Raw genomic sequence first — 15,861 nt, 5'->3', positions numbered from 1 at the left:
AGATTATGTTCTTTGAAAAATATTGTAAGCTTTTGACTTACCTATTTAGATTAAAAATATGGCCTAAATTCTCTCCGATATTACCGGCAGTACTATATGAATATATGTTGTTTTGTTGACAATATGTTTGGGGTCATTTACATAAAGAATTTTTTTATAGGTTAAACATAATAAAACGAAACATAGACACTACAACATTAGCCAATAATCCGGATATTGATCCGCTTTATATCGTTTCGATTATTTTATTAACAATTTCCAAAGTTGCGGATATCATTACTTTTATTGAGTATTTAAAGTAATTTTCTTAAATACGAGCATATCTGTGTCTGTGTGCATTTCATGCAAAAGTTTATATGAAAAAATAAAATAAAATTTTAACACAGATACTGTAATTGTAGGTATTTAAATAAAAAAAAACTATATTCAAGCAATGCTGGTTACTCATCCATCAGTATGTTGTAATCAGGCAATTGACTTACATACACCATTTCGATTATATCTCCAAAGTTACTACCGGCATTACCGGACAGGCAGTAATACAATTTTCCTTAACTTCAATCGTAATCTGTGTCATGTGGTTGACTTTACGTAACTTGGGGTCATTTATTTTAGACCATTTACAAGAAAAATCCTAGTTATTTTTTTAATAAAGAACATTGCATCTGTTGCTGGAACTTAGCTGGCCTTGTTTATAATTTTATGTACTTTTCATAATTTTACTTATTTTTGATATAATATGTTCTTTATTTATCATATGTTAGCTATGTGGTCTCGACGCAGAATGGGCCACATTATATTTAAATTCTCGTGGATGTCGTAAGAGACGACCAATCAAGCGCTACTTGGAAGAACAGTATGCAGCTTTGACTGCGCTATTATCGTTTTCTATCGATTCTTTAGTTCATAAATACAAACAAATAAAGAACAAACAAATAAAAACGTAATATTTTGTGAATATCTTGGCATGAGGAATCTTTTACAAAATTTCAATGAAGATATTAAGGTTCATTAACACGAGTAGTGGTAGTTTTGTATTATTGTTGCTGATCTTTTATGACCTTATATTTTACTCAGATTTCCTTTTGTTAGGCCCACGCGCATATGGTGACTCACTGTTTGTTCTAAAGAAGTACAAGCCGGATACGCTGAAAAATTAAATATATTCTTCAGAAATAAAAATGTTACAAATAAAATATTTAATTTCTATTATAAAGAAATAAAATATATTAAAAAAAGAGAAATGAAAATGATCTAATATAAACAAGCTATTAACAATAATATTTTTTTATTTTTATGATATAAGCAAAAGAACATACAGCTCACTTGATGGTAAGTGATTACAGTTGCCCATAGGCACCCACAAAATCAATGAAATTGCAATTTGCCTTTTAGGAAAGAATATGCTGAATAACTTGGTGGAGTTTTAAACACATACCTATTGATTTAATTAAAAAACCATACTTGTACTCTTTTATACATTTATTCATTGTCAATTGCCAATTATTTGCTTGGAATAAAACAAATATAAATAAACAATTGAAAATGCCTTGAAAGACGAAACTGGTTCGGTATCTATTGACATAAATTGTTCTTGTAGTAAACAAGTGTTCTTGCAGACAAATAATCTTTTGTCTTAAATGTTATCATCGGACTAATTGAACCTTGATAATAGATATGATTTAAATGTATAAAGATATGTTTATTTACAATAATTTGTAAAATTTGTCACTTTTGCTTTAATAAAAATATATTTAAATTTCACGAATTGTGTCAACTGCAAATTTACTTTAATCTTCACTTTAGATACTAAATTGCTTTAGGTAAAATCCATGTGGTAAAATATATAAGAAATATATTAATGGAAAAGAAAATAATCTTTGACACATGTTTAGCTATAAACTGTTATTATAGCATTCATTCAAATCAGTGGTAAAGTAGTTGTAAAAGGGAAGTATTTCCTAGTGAAAGTATGGAAGTGTTTCGGTCCCTGCACTTTGATATAGAAGCAGTGGTAACGAGTAATTATGATGGCGGGAGATTACAAATATCAAGGGACTATATTTCTATAAATTACGAGATCGTAATGATTATTTATTGTTTATGAATTTATGATTATAAGAATATTAGATTTAAAATTATAGATTTTATGGTTATAGTCTTGCTAAATAACTCTCTACTGTAAATGCCATTCACTGCAATCATTTTTTTTTCGAAAATGATAAATAAATACACATTAGTATTTGAAATCGAATGGATGATTGAGTGAAATCTCTTTATTATTATTCCCTTGAAAGAAAAGTAGAATCAGATAAAAATAAGTACTTAATAAAATTAGATTTATAAGAACCAAGGTAAATATAAATAAGTGTAAATATATATGTTGCTAACATACTTAGTGGTAACGTATTCTCCAAATAATATATCTTCATTGGAGTCATAAAGTTCGCACCAGCCAATCATGTAACTTATCCAAGAATAGCATTTCGTAGCATAAAATCCAACATCTGTAACTATTGACTCGGCATAATATTGCGGAGCTCTGGCATGTGAACATGATGAGCTAGCTAAAAAATATAATAATAAAAATATAAAAAATAAATGCCTGACAAACATTATAAAATATAGATTTCAACAAGCATCGTACACACTAAGAATGTTTTTTGGCACTATAGGAAAGGAAAATTTGGCACTAAAGATTCCAGTATCTATATTACAGTACTCTCTTCAAATTTAAAAATACCTAATTGAAAACACAGAATTTGGGTTACTATTGCAACAGCTATTAGAGTATGAGTATTATAACCGAGTCACTCTAACGATACTATCTAATATTTAGTATATATTATGCTAACTAGTGTTATAATTATCTGTGATATCATATTCTAAGTTACAAAATATGCGAACTGTACTCACATTCATTCTTAGTTGTCCGGCAGCCGGGTTGCGTAAGTCCTCCGTTAGCGTAAAAATCAACCTTCCCACAAGACTCTAGCTTCCCTTTTTCTAGAGAATTCGTGTGTAAAACGTCTACAAAATTCGCATCATCTGAATCTATTTTCTTTTTCTTATCATGCGTTACAAAAAGGGGCATTGCCGGGTCTAGAGCTGTAAATAAGATCATAAAAATTAGATTACTTTATTTTACAATAATTGTATATATCTTAAAACTGTAGACGAATTATAAGGTGGCCTATAACCCTGTTTATCGTGCAGGTGGTCATTTCTAACGATTGATCGATGAGTAAAATTTATATTTCCTGTGTCAAAATATTCACTTTGCCACAGGTTTTTATTTTTTACGAAGTGTAAGAGATTAGGTAATGCATGCGATTTAAGTAACCGTTTTATAATGATATCCTTGACAAAAATCGTGATCATTCCACTAATATAAAAATAATAACCTTCTATATAATATAAAATATGATAAATACCTATATTGGCTTTACTTGATATTCAAATTTATATATTGATATTGATATTTATGTTAGGTCAGTGTTAGAATGTTTAAAATTATCATTCCTTTTATTTATCTAACCAAATACTACCTATTCTAACTAGTTTGGCCATACATACTGTTACATAAAAACCTTAAATTTTTTTTTTCAACTTTTTAATTATTTTGAATTTGGAACATGTTATTATTTTAAAAACTTCTTTCGATTTCACGCCAATTCATATATTTTTTTTTTGTTCCTTATCAAATTACAATATGTAATGAGGCGTAAAGGAAATATGATTGCAGTGATTGCCTTACACAAAGTGGGTATGGAGCAGTTGGTCATATTCCAGACACTTCAAAAGCTTGGTATCAGCTGTATGTTCGTAATCGTACTTACGTACCGATATACGTTATCGATGAAAAAAATTTCACGATTGAAAACACTACAATAAGCAAAATGATAAAATGTACACTCACAGTTTTAAAGAAGCTGCTCAAGTGGTCGGAAAGGTAAAACGTGATCATCACCCTATATCAGTGATGATTAGGTGGGGCGTGTCTTATCAAGGAGTAACAAAACTATATTTTTGTGAAAAAGGAGTAAAAACTTCAGCCAAAGTTTGGGATCGTATTGTGAAACCTCTCAGCAATACACTTTTTAAAAATATACCATGGACTTTTCAGCAGGACTCTGCACCTGGTCGCAAGGCACGAACTACCCAAGCTTGGCTTGAAACCAACATTCCGGACTTTATAAGAGCTGAAGACTGGCCCTCATCTAGCCCTCAACCCTTTAGACTTTAAATCTTGGTAAGTTTTAGTGGGCAAGGCCTGCTCTAAACGACACAGCGACATTGAGAGTCTTAAAAAATCTTTGGAGCAAGCAGTGTGGAAGCATCATCAGATATTGAATTAACTACACGATAATAAAAAAATATAGTATATTTATTACGTGGTATATATCATCAAATTCTGTTGTCATTTGAAAAATATTTGTTACATGATCAGTCAATTTGTTGTTCATCTTTTGTTTATAGATGTAATTTACATCCAGAAAATCGTTCAGAATGATGAGACTTACCACTTTTAAAGTTGATATCTCGTTTACGACTAATTCGATATCTCACATTAAATAAATATATTATTTATATAACTTTCATAGAATATTTTAATTCCTAAACGTATCGATACGACTGCCGTTACGTTTACAATACTAAATATTAAAATTGTATTATTACGTACAAGGTAAATTAATTTTGCATGATAATACCGGGCTATGAAATGGAACAGAAACGTGATAATATGTAAACAATTTTGCATTTTATCGCATATAAAAATATTGGTCTTATTATTCAATAAAAATAATATTTTTCAGATATAACCATATTCTATTAACAGCTATAACTATTAATTATGATTTTTAAGTTCACCATCGTTATTTGCGTAATTAGACATAATTTGCAAACTATCCAACTATCCTAATCCTAGTAACGAATTTTGAAATAGAGAATTATCATTTCAAATTGGTTTCCATATTTCTATAATAACGAGTATTTAAATGGAAATGATTACACCTATAATGATTATCATTATAAGGTGAAGTATATTAACAATAGTTTATATGTATACAAAGTATAGAAAGATACAATAATGGTTTAAGTACAGCTTACAAGAAGATTGTACGTGTGTTGTTGTTACTTTTTCTGATATTACAAAAGTTATTTATTGATCTCAAATTTTCTCTGGCAATAAATTCTTCCAATAATATAATTTATAAAAATGTTGTTCAGTTTCCTAATGTTATTTCAATATTATAAATAGGAACCTTAAATCGAAATTTAAACTAAAACTATTAAATTCCGTTGCACCTGATTTAATTAGTCAGATGCATACAGTTACGATATCTTTTTAAATCTATGCTATGGGTTACCGTTTTCTATTAGGTGATCCATTAATTTATTTGTCATTTCATGTAATAGAAAAAATAACATTAAATAATGATAATAAATATTTACCCGTAATTCTATCAAATCGTCCCGACTTTATGTAGTTTGCCACATAGCCAACAACTTGTCCACCAAGACTAAAACCTATCAAATGGAATTGACTAATACTGAAATTATGATTTTGAATAAGTTCGTCAATCAACTGTGCTGTACATTTGCCAACTAGTTCAGTATTTGTTGCTGCACTGACGTAACAAGGCTCTCTGGCTATAGGATTGTAGTCTATAGATATTATGTTGTAGTTGCAGCATTGCATATATGCTGGAAATATCAAAAATTAAATTAATGTAGTTAATATTAATAAGTGCAATGATGCGCTTACTTTTTTAGCAACCTCATTTGGATAAAATATATTACATTTATTTATTAAAAGGGATATATTAGCAAAATGTATGTTATATAGATAAAAATGAATTTAGACCAAAGCCAAACACCAAAGCCATTAAGATCTATTCAAACCAAGATCCATTCTTCTACGTCATCAATAGTGTTACATATTAAAAGTATTTTACGAGCATTGTAAGAGCACTACTTTATTGTTTGTTTGCATTCGCGAACAATTCTATATGTTGTTCTTTTAGACCATACATCTATATATTTTGTTATATGGTTTTTTATATGATTGCATTTTAGCCTTTGATATTTTATTTCTGAAGGTAATAAAATATTTTTTTCTGGATTACATTGATAGTTATATAAATGATTATTATTAAATATTTATAATATATACATTTTAGAATTTTTACAAGTTGCAATTATTCTTAATTATTTATAAATTATTATTAACTATTATTATATATATTATATTATAACTAACCCGGTCTAATTTCTGTATTTGGTGAAAAATCTTTATGTCCGGTATACCCATGAGACAATATTTTAATCGGAGCATTTTTGACCCATGGTGCTGTTTCTAGTGATTTACTATCCATAGCAAGTAATTCATGGGGACTGTCTTTGTTTTCTCTGAAATAGTTACATAAATTAAGTATATTAATATAATATATGCTTATAGAAATATCCAAAGAAAATATCTTTTTTTTTTTATACAACTTAGAATGGCAAACAAGCTGACGGCCCACCTGATGGAAAGTGGTAACCGTCGCCTATAGACATGAGCAGTACCATGGACATAACAAAGTATACTGTTTCGCCCATGATATCCCCCATGCGTTGCCATTCTTGAGGACTCAGGTGTTATTCCTCTGTACCCAGTAAATTCACGCCATATCCTACCCTTCAAACCGAAACACAGCTATACAAACACAACTGCTTTACAGTGGAAACACGAATGGGACAGAGGTACCCAAGCAATCGACTTTTGTACAAAGTCTCCCTCTATCATCATCATCAGTCTCCATCAAAGACATAGTACTAATAAATGAGAAATGCAATAAAGACCGATCTAAAATTTGACGACCCGCAACTTATTTAAACAGCCTACATTGTCAGTAGCAATGAAATATTTTTCTCTTTATTCAGTTTTGACCCTTCATATAGACATAAAGATGAGCATTACACTTACCTTGTATATAACCAAAATGTCACGTTTTCATTGGGGCATTCTAATGGAGGTGTAACACAATTAAATTCACAAAGAATAGGGTAAATCACTGTAAATTTAATAAAATTTTATTAGTAGTTATTATCATTATATATAAAATTATTAAAATATATTACAAGTCTACAATAAATGATAAAACGTTACGTGTTTCTTCTCTGATATTACTATCTTGTTTATTTCTATCGCAAAGTAGTAATACGTGAATTGTTTGAAAAACAGTTTGTGTTCCACATAAAGAAACCGATTTCAATTGTGACAAAATTATTTTTATTTAAAGACTAAACTACTGAGCCGATTTTGATAAAATTTCTGTGAGACCGACCTGAAAACCGATTTATAAATAATAAAATGATGGAGTTATGAGATAACAATCTTAAAAAAATACTAATTGAGATACTCCTTATTTTTTAAAGTCGGTTGAAAAATTAGTTACAATTTTTTATATAAAGAAATATTTTGGTCAATTAGTAACGTCAACCACTTACATAATGTCCTGTTTAGGCCCTGTACAAACGCGTTTCTACAGAAAATTCCCCACATCTCTCTCACCTCCCATAAGCTTTTAAGATAGTCTAAGGACAGTATATTTGAATCTGGTTATAATAAACCCCCTAAAACTTCCATTTCGCATACGTATTATACAAATATACAATTATACACAAAGAAATTTAGTATGCGGACAACATGTCTATCATCTGCACGGGTTTTATTCAGCAATATTGCCATATTCTTATAATTTACACAGATATTTATTGAATGTTGGTATTTAATTAATCTAGTAAGTTAAATTTTTCGTGTCAAGATAATATTCTTGTTATTTTAGTTCTAAGTAACATCTAAAGATACATTTAAAATAATACTTACAAATAGACTTCAGTAGGAGGAATGTTGCTAACATTATCATTCCTATATACTAGTAGTACTTAAGGTTTATATTATTTGATTAAGTACTTAGATATTTAAAATTTTAAAAAAGAAACTATAGTATTATTTTATGCTTTCTTTTTTCATAATTACTTGTTACTTTACTTCTTCAAAGTCACCACAGAACTGAGACTGTCAATAATTTAAGGGGCTTATCACTGATATTTACATGGTGTATACCTTAATACAGTTTATCCAGGTGTTCTATTCAAATTATAGTAATCTATGCTAATAAAGTCTACATATTATTATTGATATTGTAATCTATTATATTGATATTACTTCCTTTCCTTTAATTATAAAATTTCATTCTTAACAATATTAAATAATAATAATGACATTATAAAATTGTAACGACATTAAAACCTTATTATTTTTAGATTTTACTATAAAAAGAAAATTTTACGAATCCCCCAACGGAGTTGTTTACTGTTTCCTTAAGTAAAGTTGGCTACCCATTTATAATATAATTAATACGAATGCACACACACAAACACATTTTTATGTTCCATAAAAATATTATCTATTGTTAAACTGGAATAACACGTTATTCATTTGCAATTACCTGTATTCCGTGGCCTTACTCGTGTAAATTAGGACAAAAAGTAGATAACCTATTTGTTAATCTAAGATATGGTTTATGTTTATAAACTTTATTAAATCAATATTATTTTTCTGCCCTTACACTAATTATTCGCAGTCATCGTAATATATTTACCAGAAAGGGATTTAACAGCCTTATTGCTAGCAATGTACCTTATAAGGTCGTTGTTTTATACAATAAAACATATTATTTTTAACCTGTTGAGGTTTTTCCAAGAAACTACAGCATGGAGTTCTTCAAAAAAGGGGTTAAGAGGTTTCTTCAGGGTCCGCAATCTGGTACTTCAGGCTTTTTTTTATACAACTTAGAAAAGCAAATAAGCCGACGGCCCACCTGATGGAAAGTGGTAACCGTCGCCTATAGACATGAGCAATACCATTGACATAACAGAGTATACTACTTCGCCCATGATACCCCCCATGCGTTCATAGCCTACGGTAACCGCTTACCATCAGATGGGCCGTATGCTTGTATGCCACCTTAGTGGTATAAAAATATATAACACTGTACAAAATTGTTCTTCTTTTTGTATTCGTTTTCTGCCGTCAGGCAGCAGTGTTCGCACGGTTGTATTACAGTTTGAAGAGTGGGATATGGTAGTGAAATTACAGGTTACGGAGGTAAAACATCTTAGTTCGGGGGGAAGGGATTGTTAGTAATGCGGATTATTAGTCCCATTGCTAGCAATATAACTTGTCAGGTCGATTTTCACGTAGCCCCTCCTGGAAACCATTGTGCTGAACTCCAGGTGCATTCATCATAATGGGCTAACTGACCTGCCTTTTCATTCTCATCTATCATCCGTCACTAGTGTTGCGCCAGCGTATACCGTTAGCGCAGGCGGGGGGTTACCATTTTATTTTCATCCATTAAAAAAAACATTTCAGTCCTCAGGAACGTCAACGCATGTAGAGTGCCATGGGCATCGCAGAGACAGAATTCTGATGTTTATGATGCTGTATAGTGAATAGGTTGTTTTGTTATTAATATTTATATTAAACAATTAATAAATTAAAATTAATATGTACAATTTTTATGTCAAAATTAAAGCTAAATACTATTTAGAAAATAAAACTACTCAACCCTATTTTTGTTCTAAATTGACATGTAAATGATATTAAAATTGTCGTCACTTACATGCGTGTTTGTCATCTTATCACTACAGTTACAAGCAGTTTTTTTTTTGGAATTGTAGTACCTTTAACTAACAATGCTACTAATTGCCTGTAGGGCAACCATTGATAATATATTAAGGGCATAGTGTTAGAACAGTGGTTCCTAACCTTTTTAATATTGTTACCTTTGTGACCTATTAGGAATATTGATTATACTCTAACTTTAAAATTTTATCAATACAAGCGAATACAAATATCTATATTCGTCACAAACTGCACAACATATATTTTTTTATTTTATATTATTTTACTAGATTAAGTCTTAATTATTAGATTCTTTGTTGCCCCCCCGAAATAGCTGGTTAACCCTCGCGGGTTATCATTATTCACAGATAACGTAAACCAAGCGTTGAAGCATAGCATTTTTTTATACCACTGAGGTGGCATTCAAGCAAGGTGGGCCGTATACCTGATGGTAACTGGTTCCCGTAGCATATACAATGAATCCTACTTCGTTGTCAAGCAAATCTTTAATAACGTTCTAATTATTTTATTTATTACAAGTTATTTACCACTTTACAATTTAATCGTTCAACCTATCATTATGAAATTTATTATACATTTAGCATTTGTGATGGGAAAGACATAATAGGTTTATTATCTCGATCAATCAATATAACCCAGGCATATAGAAGCGTTGCGTCGTAGATATGTACTAGCTACAACCTAGTATGTATAAGACAAACGCCCTCAAGTGGTTTCGCGGAACATAACAAAAATAATTTTTATTTCGTCTTCATCATTAATTGATATAGAGGCAGAACATTTTAGGGGAATGTGGAATTCTCCCATGGAGAAGGGATGGTTAGTAATGCAGATTATCAGTCCCATTGTGAACAATATACTTTGCCAGGTCGACCTCCACATGGTGCCTCTTGAAAAACATAGAGCTGAATTCCAGGTATATTCATCACAATGGGCTAATTGACCTGCCTTTTCATTCTCACCTATCATCCATCACTGGTGCCGCGCCAGCGAATACTGTTAGCGCAGGCGAGGTAACCATACCATTATCATTTATTAAAGAAATATCTTAGTCCTAAGGAATAGCGTCACACTATACTCTGTGATGTCTATGCTGTTTATGCCTATAGGCAACGGTTACCTCTTTCCATCAGACGGGCCTTCGGCTTGTTTATTATTTGAGATTGCATAAAAAAAATTCGCCTATAGACTACTTAATTTAAAATTTTCGCGTTGTTGACACACATCTTTAAATACACTATCAGGACTTGAAGTCACTAAGAAACTTTGCAAGTGAATAGTACCTACATACCTATTTTTTATTGCCGACGTTTCGAAGAGACTGCGCGGGTTGTAAAAGTAAATTTTGAAAGGGGGAATGATTTCAGAGCTCTTCTAAAAGTGGCTTATTTTAAATCACGTATTCCACGTACACCACTGACAAACTTTATTAAGAGTGTGATTTATTGTCAGTAAGAAGGATTTATGTACTTTATGCAACTCTAAAAGGCACAAAAGTGTAGGACTAGACTTTCTTATTTATTAAAACGTAGGAAAAACATAAATGTGATGGAAAATAACGTTAGGACAAGTTTGCTATGCGACAATATAGTAAATAATCAATGCATTTATACAAGTTATTAAATAATGAATTGAATATGTATAAGCTAAACAAATTTCATCACACACACACACACACACACACACACACACACACACACACACACACACACACACACACACACACACACGCACACACACGCACACGCACACGCGCACGCGCACGCACACGCACACGCACACGCACACGCACACGCACACGCACACGCACACGCACACGCACACGCACGCATGCATGCGTTTAAATATACCCGCATATTACTAATACTATACAATGTTTATATCTTAATTTTATGGTACAAGATTTGTACTTTCATGGTTATGGAGGAGCGTGATGATACAGGTGATATTACTTACTAGAAGATCACAACAACGATCTTTGTATTGTACGAGTACTAATTTTGTTATGAAATAAATATTTTTCATTTGTTTCATCATTAGAAGAACAAACAATAGATAAGTTATTACATGACCGGCTCTTTATCATTTCGCCCATCTGATTCTTTGGGAACTGAATTAAGTGTAGTATTAAGTCGCTAATAAACTTGGAGTTTCCTAATATGATTATGTGGCGGGAGAACGATTGCTAGTAATTGAGATGTTAATCCCATTGTTAACAATATAACCCTGTCAGGTTGACCTCCACGCGTTTCCTCCTGGAAGCCCTTCTGGAATCTCGCCAATGTATACTGACTGTGCGGGTGAAGTAACTATTTCATTTTTACCCATTAATAGAAGTACGACCATGTACTGTAAACCAGGCTTATCTTGACTTTACAGGTAACATATACTGATTTTAGGGCTATATTGACACATACCTTTATATGTTTATACAGTTAAATGTTAAATTTAATACTTAGGATAAAAGATTTGAATAATACAACATATAATTGATTTACATTTATTTCCATATACTTATATTTAGTCAGTTCTGTTGAACATAATATGCATTTTGGCACTTTGTTCACTACGTAATATGGCGGAATATATGTTTAATTTGTAGAACATTTTTAAGAGCTCCGACTGTTAAAACAATATTGAAATGTGCAAAATTATTATACTTATAGGGTTAAGATCACAATAATTTACTATGCCTACTTAACATAAGCGTATTCTTTATATACATTAACCACTATATTTTTATACAATATATATTAATACAACAGACAGAGCTCTAATTTGTACAATACAATATAATCACAATTATCACTAACTGAAATGCAACAACCGTTATGTGATAAAGAGTGAAATAATTGGTTTTCAAACATTGGTAAGTTAATATTGAGTATGGATAAAAAAATGGTTATGTTGAAATGTATTAAAATATTTACAGAAAATATTTATTTATATACATATTGTATTAACATCACGTACACGTAACGAGGTTAAAAAGTTTAACATATTTAATACAAAGATTCCACGTGAAATAATTACAATAATTGTAACAATTTATGGCAAGAAAGAATCTAAAGACCTTGATACAAGATCACAACAATAAATGTACAAATCTTAAAGCTAATATATACAATAAATTTCTATAATTATACATATTCTTCTGACGGTTTTGGCGTGCCATTAGGAAGTCTTAATGAAGAAGACATACGTCCGTTTACAGAATCTGGTAGTTCTGCGATATCTTTGAAAACACCAATCATACTTTCAAAATTTTGACCCCAATTTATTAAATTTAAGTAATCCCACCCAATGGTGCCTGATGGAGGGGATCCATTAGCTTGTCTATATAGTGCAGAACTAACGTGAGGAGCTAAGTCATCATCCGATGCGACTAGAGTACTTAATGATCCTCGGAATGAAGAATCAAAGCTTTCATAAGGAGGTGGTAAAATAGGCTTTTTGGGATTACTTCCACTACTAACATTCTGCCTTCTTACATCATCTGATTTATCGGCATTTATGCTATTATTATCATATTCTATTTCTGAACACGTAAAGCTATCATTACCACTTTCATCATCGGAGCCAGTCGAGCTTCTATTATCATCTTGTGGCGAATGGTGTCTGTGTGACATATGATGACCAACTCCTCCAACTCTCGGCGCCTCACTTGAACTAGATACAGCATCTAAAGTGGAAACTAAACTTGAAGTTCGTTGTCTCGCATTCATTCTCTCTATTTCCTCCGCTGTCAAGCCGACTGCTCCCGATCCAACAGATACTACTTGTGGAACTTGTGGTGTAGCACTAGGTGTTTTTCTTCCAGCTGAAGAACTCTGCCCACTAAGCTGAGACATTACGGGACTATTTAAACTACGCTCGCTGTTGCTATGCAAAGCGTCCTTGCCGACACCACCAGAACTTGATGTTGTAGCTAATAAGGCACTCTGTAGTGGTTTTCCAGATATATCATGAAGAGTTAGTATACGTGGCTGTTGACTAAGCTCGCTACTGGGAGATAAACGGGCAAGTGGTGTTGTTTGATGTTGTCTTGTTTGTGGAGGTGGTTGAGAAGATTGTGGAATTACTCTTGGTGGATATCCACTAGGATGATGTGGTGAATGTCTGTGTTGGGGAGTTTGATGTTTGTGGTGATATCCAGTAACCGGAGGAGGAGTTGCTTTATATTTTCGTACGCCTGCAGCTTCACGAAATCCTTTGTAGTGATATACAATATCAATATCAGAGGGTGCTATAGAACTTGCATTTTCAAGATCGTAATGTTCGGGTACTTCTGAATTTAAATCCATACCATTTGGATGTTCATGAGTGTGATGTGATGTATTTGTAGAAGGTGGTGGTGGTGGGTGATGATCTTCTCTTAAAGCTGGACTTTTTCCAACCACTTCACGTTCTATAATATCAGGACGTTGCGGTCTGGGAGGATCGATATTCATAATATCTCTGTCTTTGTATTTTTTTGATAAAAGTTCAGGACCAACAATATGATGTACATTTTCAGGAATATAGTTACTTAAACTTGTATCATTGTTATGTAAATTTCGGCCCATTATACTGTCATTTGTTCCTGCTATCAAATTTGGAGCATTTAACATTGCAGGTCCACCATTTTGCTTAGAATGAACCATGTTACTTTTATTCGTGGGAGCATTGCCTTTTTCTTTTTTCTGCTTTCGAAGACGGAAGAAAATAAATGAAACCAATATAGCGACTATTAATATGATAAAAAATACTATTACAAGAGTTATTCCAATGCTAAGTGGATCAGGATTTGGAGTTAAACCTGCTCCAAATGCATTTTGGCATCCTGATAGTATTTTTCCTTTACGCAACGTTTCTTTGAATATGCTTCCATTTCCAGAAAATGGTTGTATTTCATTATTTATGGAAAAATTTGCCAAACAACCTTCAAATTTGTTATAACTAGTTAGCGACAACCATTCTGTCCTAATTCCTCCTAAAGATATAATAGTGAGGTAGGGGTCTAAAAAGTCATGAACACCAGCAGAATCTAATTCTTCGCCAACGTTTTTGCCATCTACAATTAAACGTATACTTCTACCGAGTGAGAATAATGTGATGTTATGCCAGATACCATCAGAAACATCACTTTGCTCAACTTGTGTCATGTTTACTATTGTATTTTGTTTCGATGTATAGCTTACTTTTCCTTCCAGTAATTCAATTAATGTGTAATATTTATCTGTCGCAGCATAAAATAGAATTCCGTCTTTTTTGTGTGTTCGAAATGAAAATGATAAACTTTTTGCTGGACTATTTAATTTAATAACAGTCTTGCTAAGTGATCTACTAATTTTCTTATCCCATCCAGTATTTCCACCATAAAAATTTTCAAGTAATTGCATTCTTCTATGTTTTTCTGATACTACAAAAGAAATAAAGCCATTTTCATTGACGGAGATAGACTGGAGAGAAAAACTACAGTCTGGAGATATGAAAATTCCATCACATTTACAGTAATTCGTTTTCCATTTATCGAGGCATTCTCCATCTTTACAAGTATCCCTTTTGTAACATGCTCCTCTTTCCAACCGCTGACAATTATTATCAACACCCCGTGCATGTAATGGATTTGACATGTTCAATAAACGGCCATTGATTGAAATACTATGCATACAGCCAACGAAATCATCAGAATGTATTTGACCCGGACGTTCCAGCACTGGGTCTGCTTTGTGAAGTCCACCGATAAGCAATGGTTCGTTGTTGAAATTCAGGGTTCTGAAAAATATCATGGAAATCAATAAATTAATTGTACATTGTTTACGAAGAGAATGATAGTATAAAGTTAAAACGTTAACATTTTAAAAAATTACGTATTACGTGGATAATATAAACTTTGTTGCGAAGAATGTTATATGGTATAATGTTTTCACAAATTCCATTTATTGATTATCCCAGTGATAACTATTATAGAATTAATAATTTTATTATGCATATTTTCTTTATTATTATAAACGTGAAAATGAGTTTGTTTGTTGCCTTTCCGCGCTTTTACGACTGAACCAATCATCAAACATTCATTACGTGTGTTATATTTGAGATGGAAAAGGACTTATAATACTTTTTATCCCAGGTAATCAACATAATCAGCCTACCAAATTGATCTCGTAGACAAAATTATG

The 15,861-nt window shown here is 31.7% G+C and overlaps 2 protein-coding genes across 2 annotated transcripts in view; both read right to left on the bottom strand.

The window, feature by feature from the left end:
• Nucleotides 1-30: 30 nt before the first annotated feature.
• LOC113512534 (pancreatic lipase-related protein 3-like) lies at nt 31-7,047 on the bottom strand. The gene is made up of 6 exons (XM_052900144.1): nt 6,974-7,047; nt 6,266-6,414; nt 5,458-5,709; nt 2,917-3,108; nt 2,396-2,567; nt 31-1,148 (listed from the first exon to the last, which is right to left on the bottom strand). The coding sequence occupies exons 2-6, from the start codon at nt 6,378-6,380 to the stop codon at nt 1,070-1,072; spliced, it is 810 nt and encodes a 269-aa protein (XP_052756104.1). The 5' UTR covers nt 6,381-6,414; nt 6,974-7,047; the 3' UTR covers nt 31-1,069.
• Nucleotides 7,048-12,186: 5,139 nt separating this feature from the next.
• Nucleotides 12,187-15,861, bottom strand: part of LOC113512625 (cadherin-related tumor suppressor) — a 135,873-nt gene continuing 132,198 nt past the window's right edge. The window contains exon 9 of the mRNA XM_031914837.2: nt 12,187-15,457. Coding sequence (XP_031770697.2) covers nt 12,841-15,457 — 2,617 coding nt within the window. The 3' untranslated portion in view covers nt 12,187-12,840. The remainder of the gene's footprint in view (nt 15,458-15,861) is intronic.

This window comes from Galleria mellonella, unplaced genomic scaffold (genome assembly GCF_026898425.1).
Source record: "Galleria mellonella isolate WM207_F2 unplaced genomic scaffold, CSIRO_AGI_GalMel_v1 utg64, whole genome shotgun sequence".
Taxonomy (NCBI): Eukaryota; Metazoa; Arthropoda; class Insecta; order Lepidoptera; family Pyralidae; genus Galleria; species Galleria mellonella.
The sequence above is the reverse complement of the archived record's forward strand: the minus strand, read 5'-3'. Positions and strand labels throughout refer to the sequence as shown.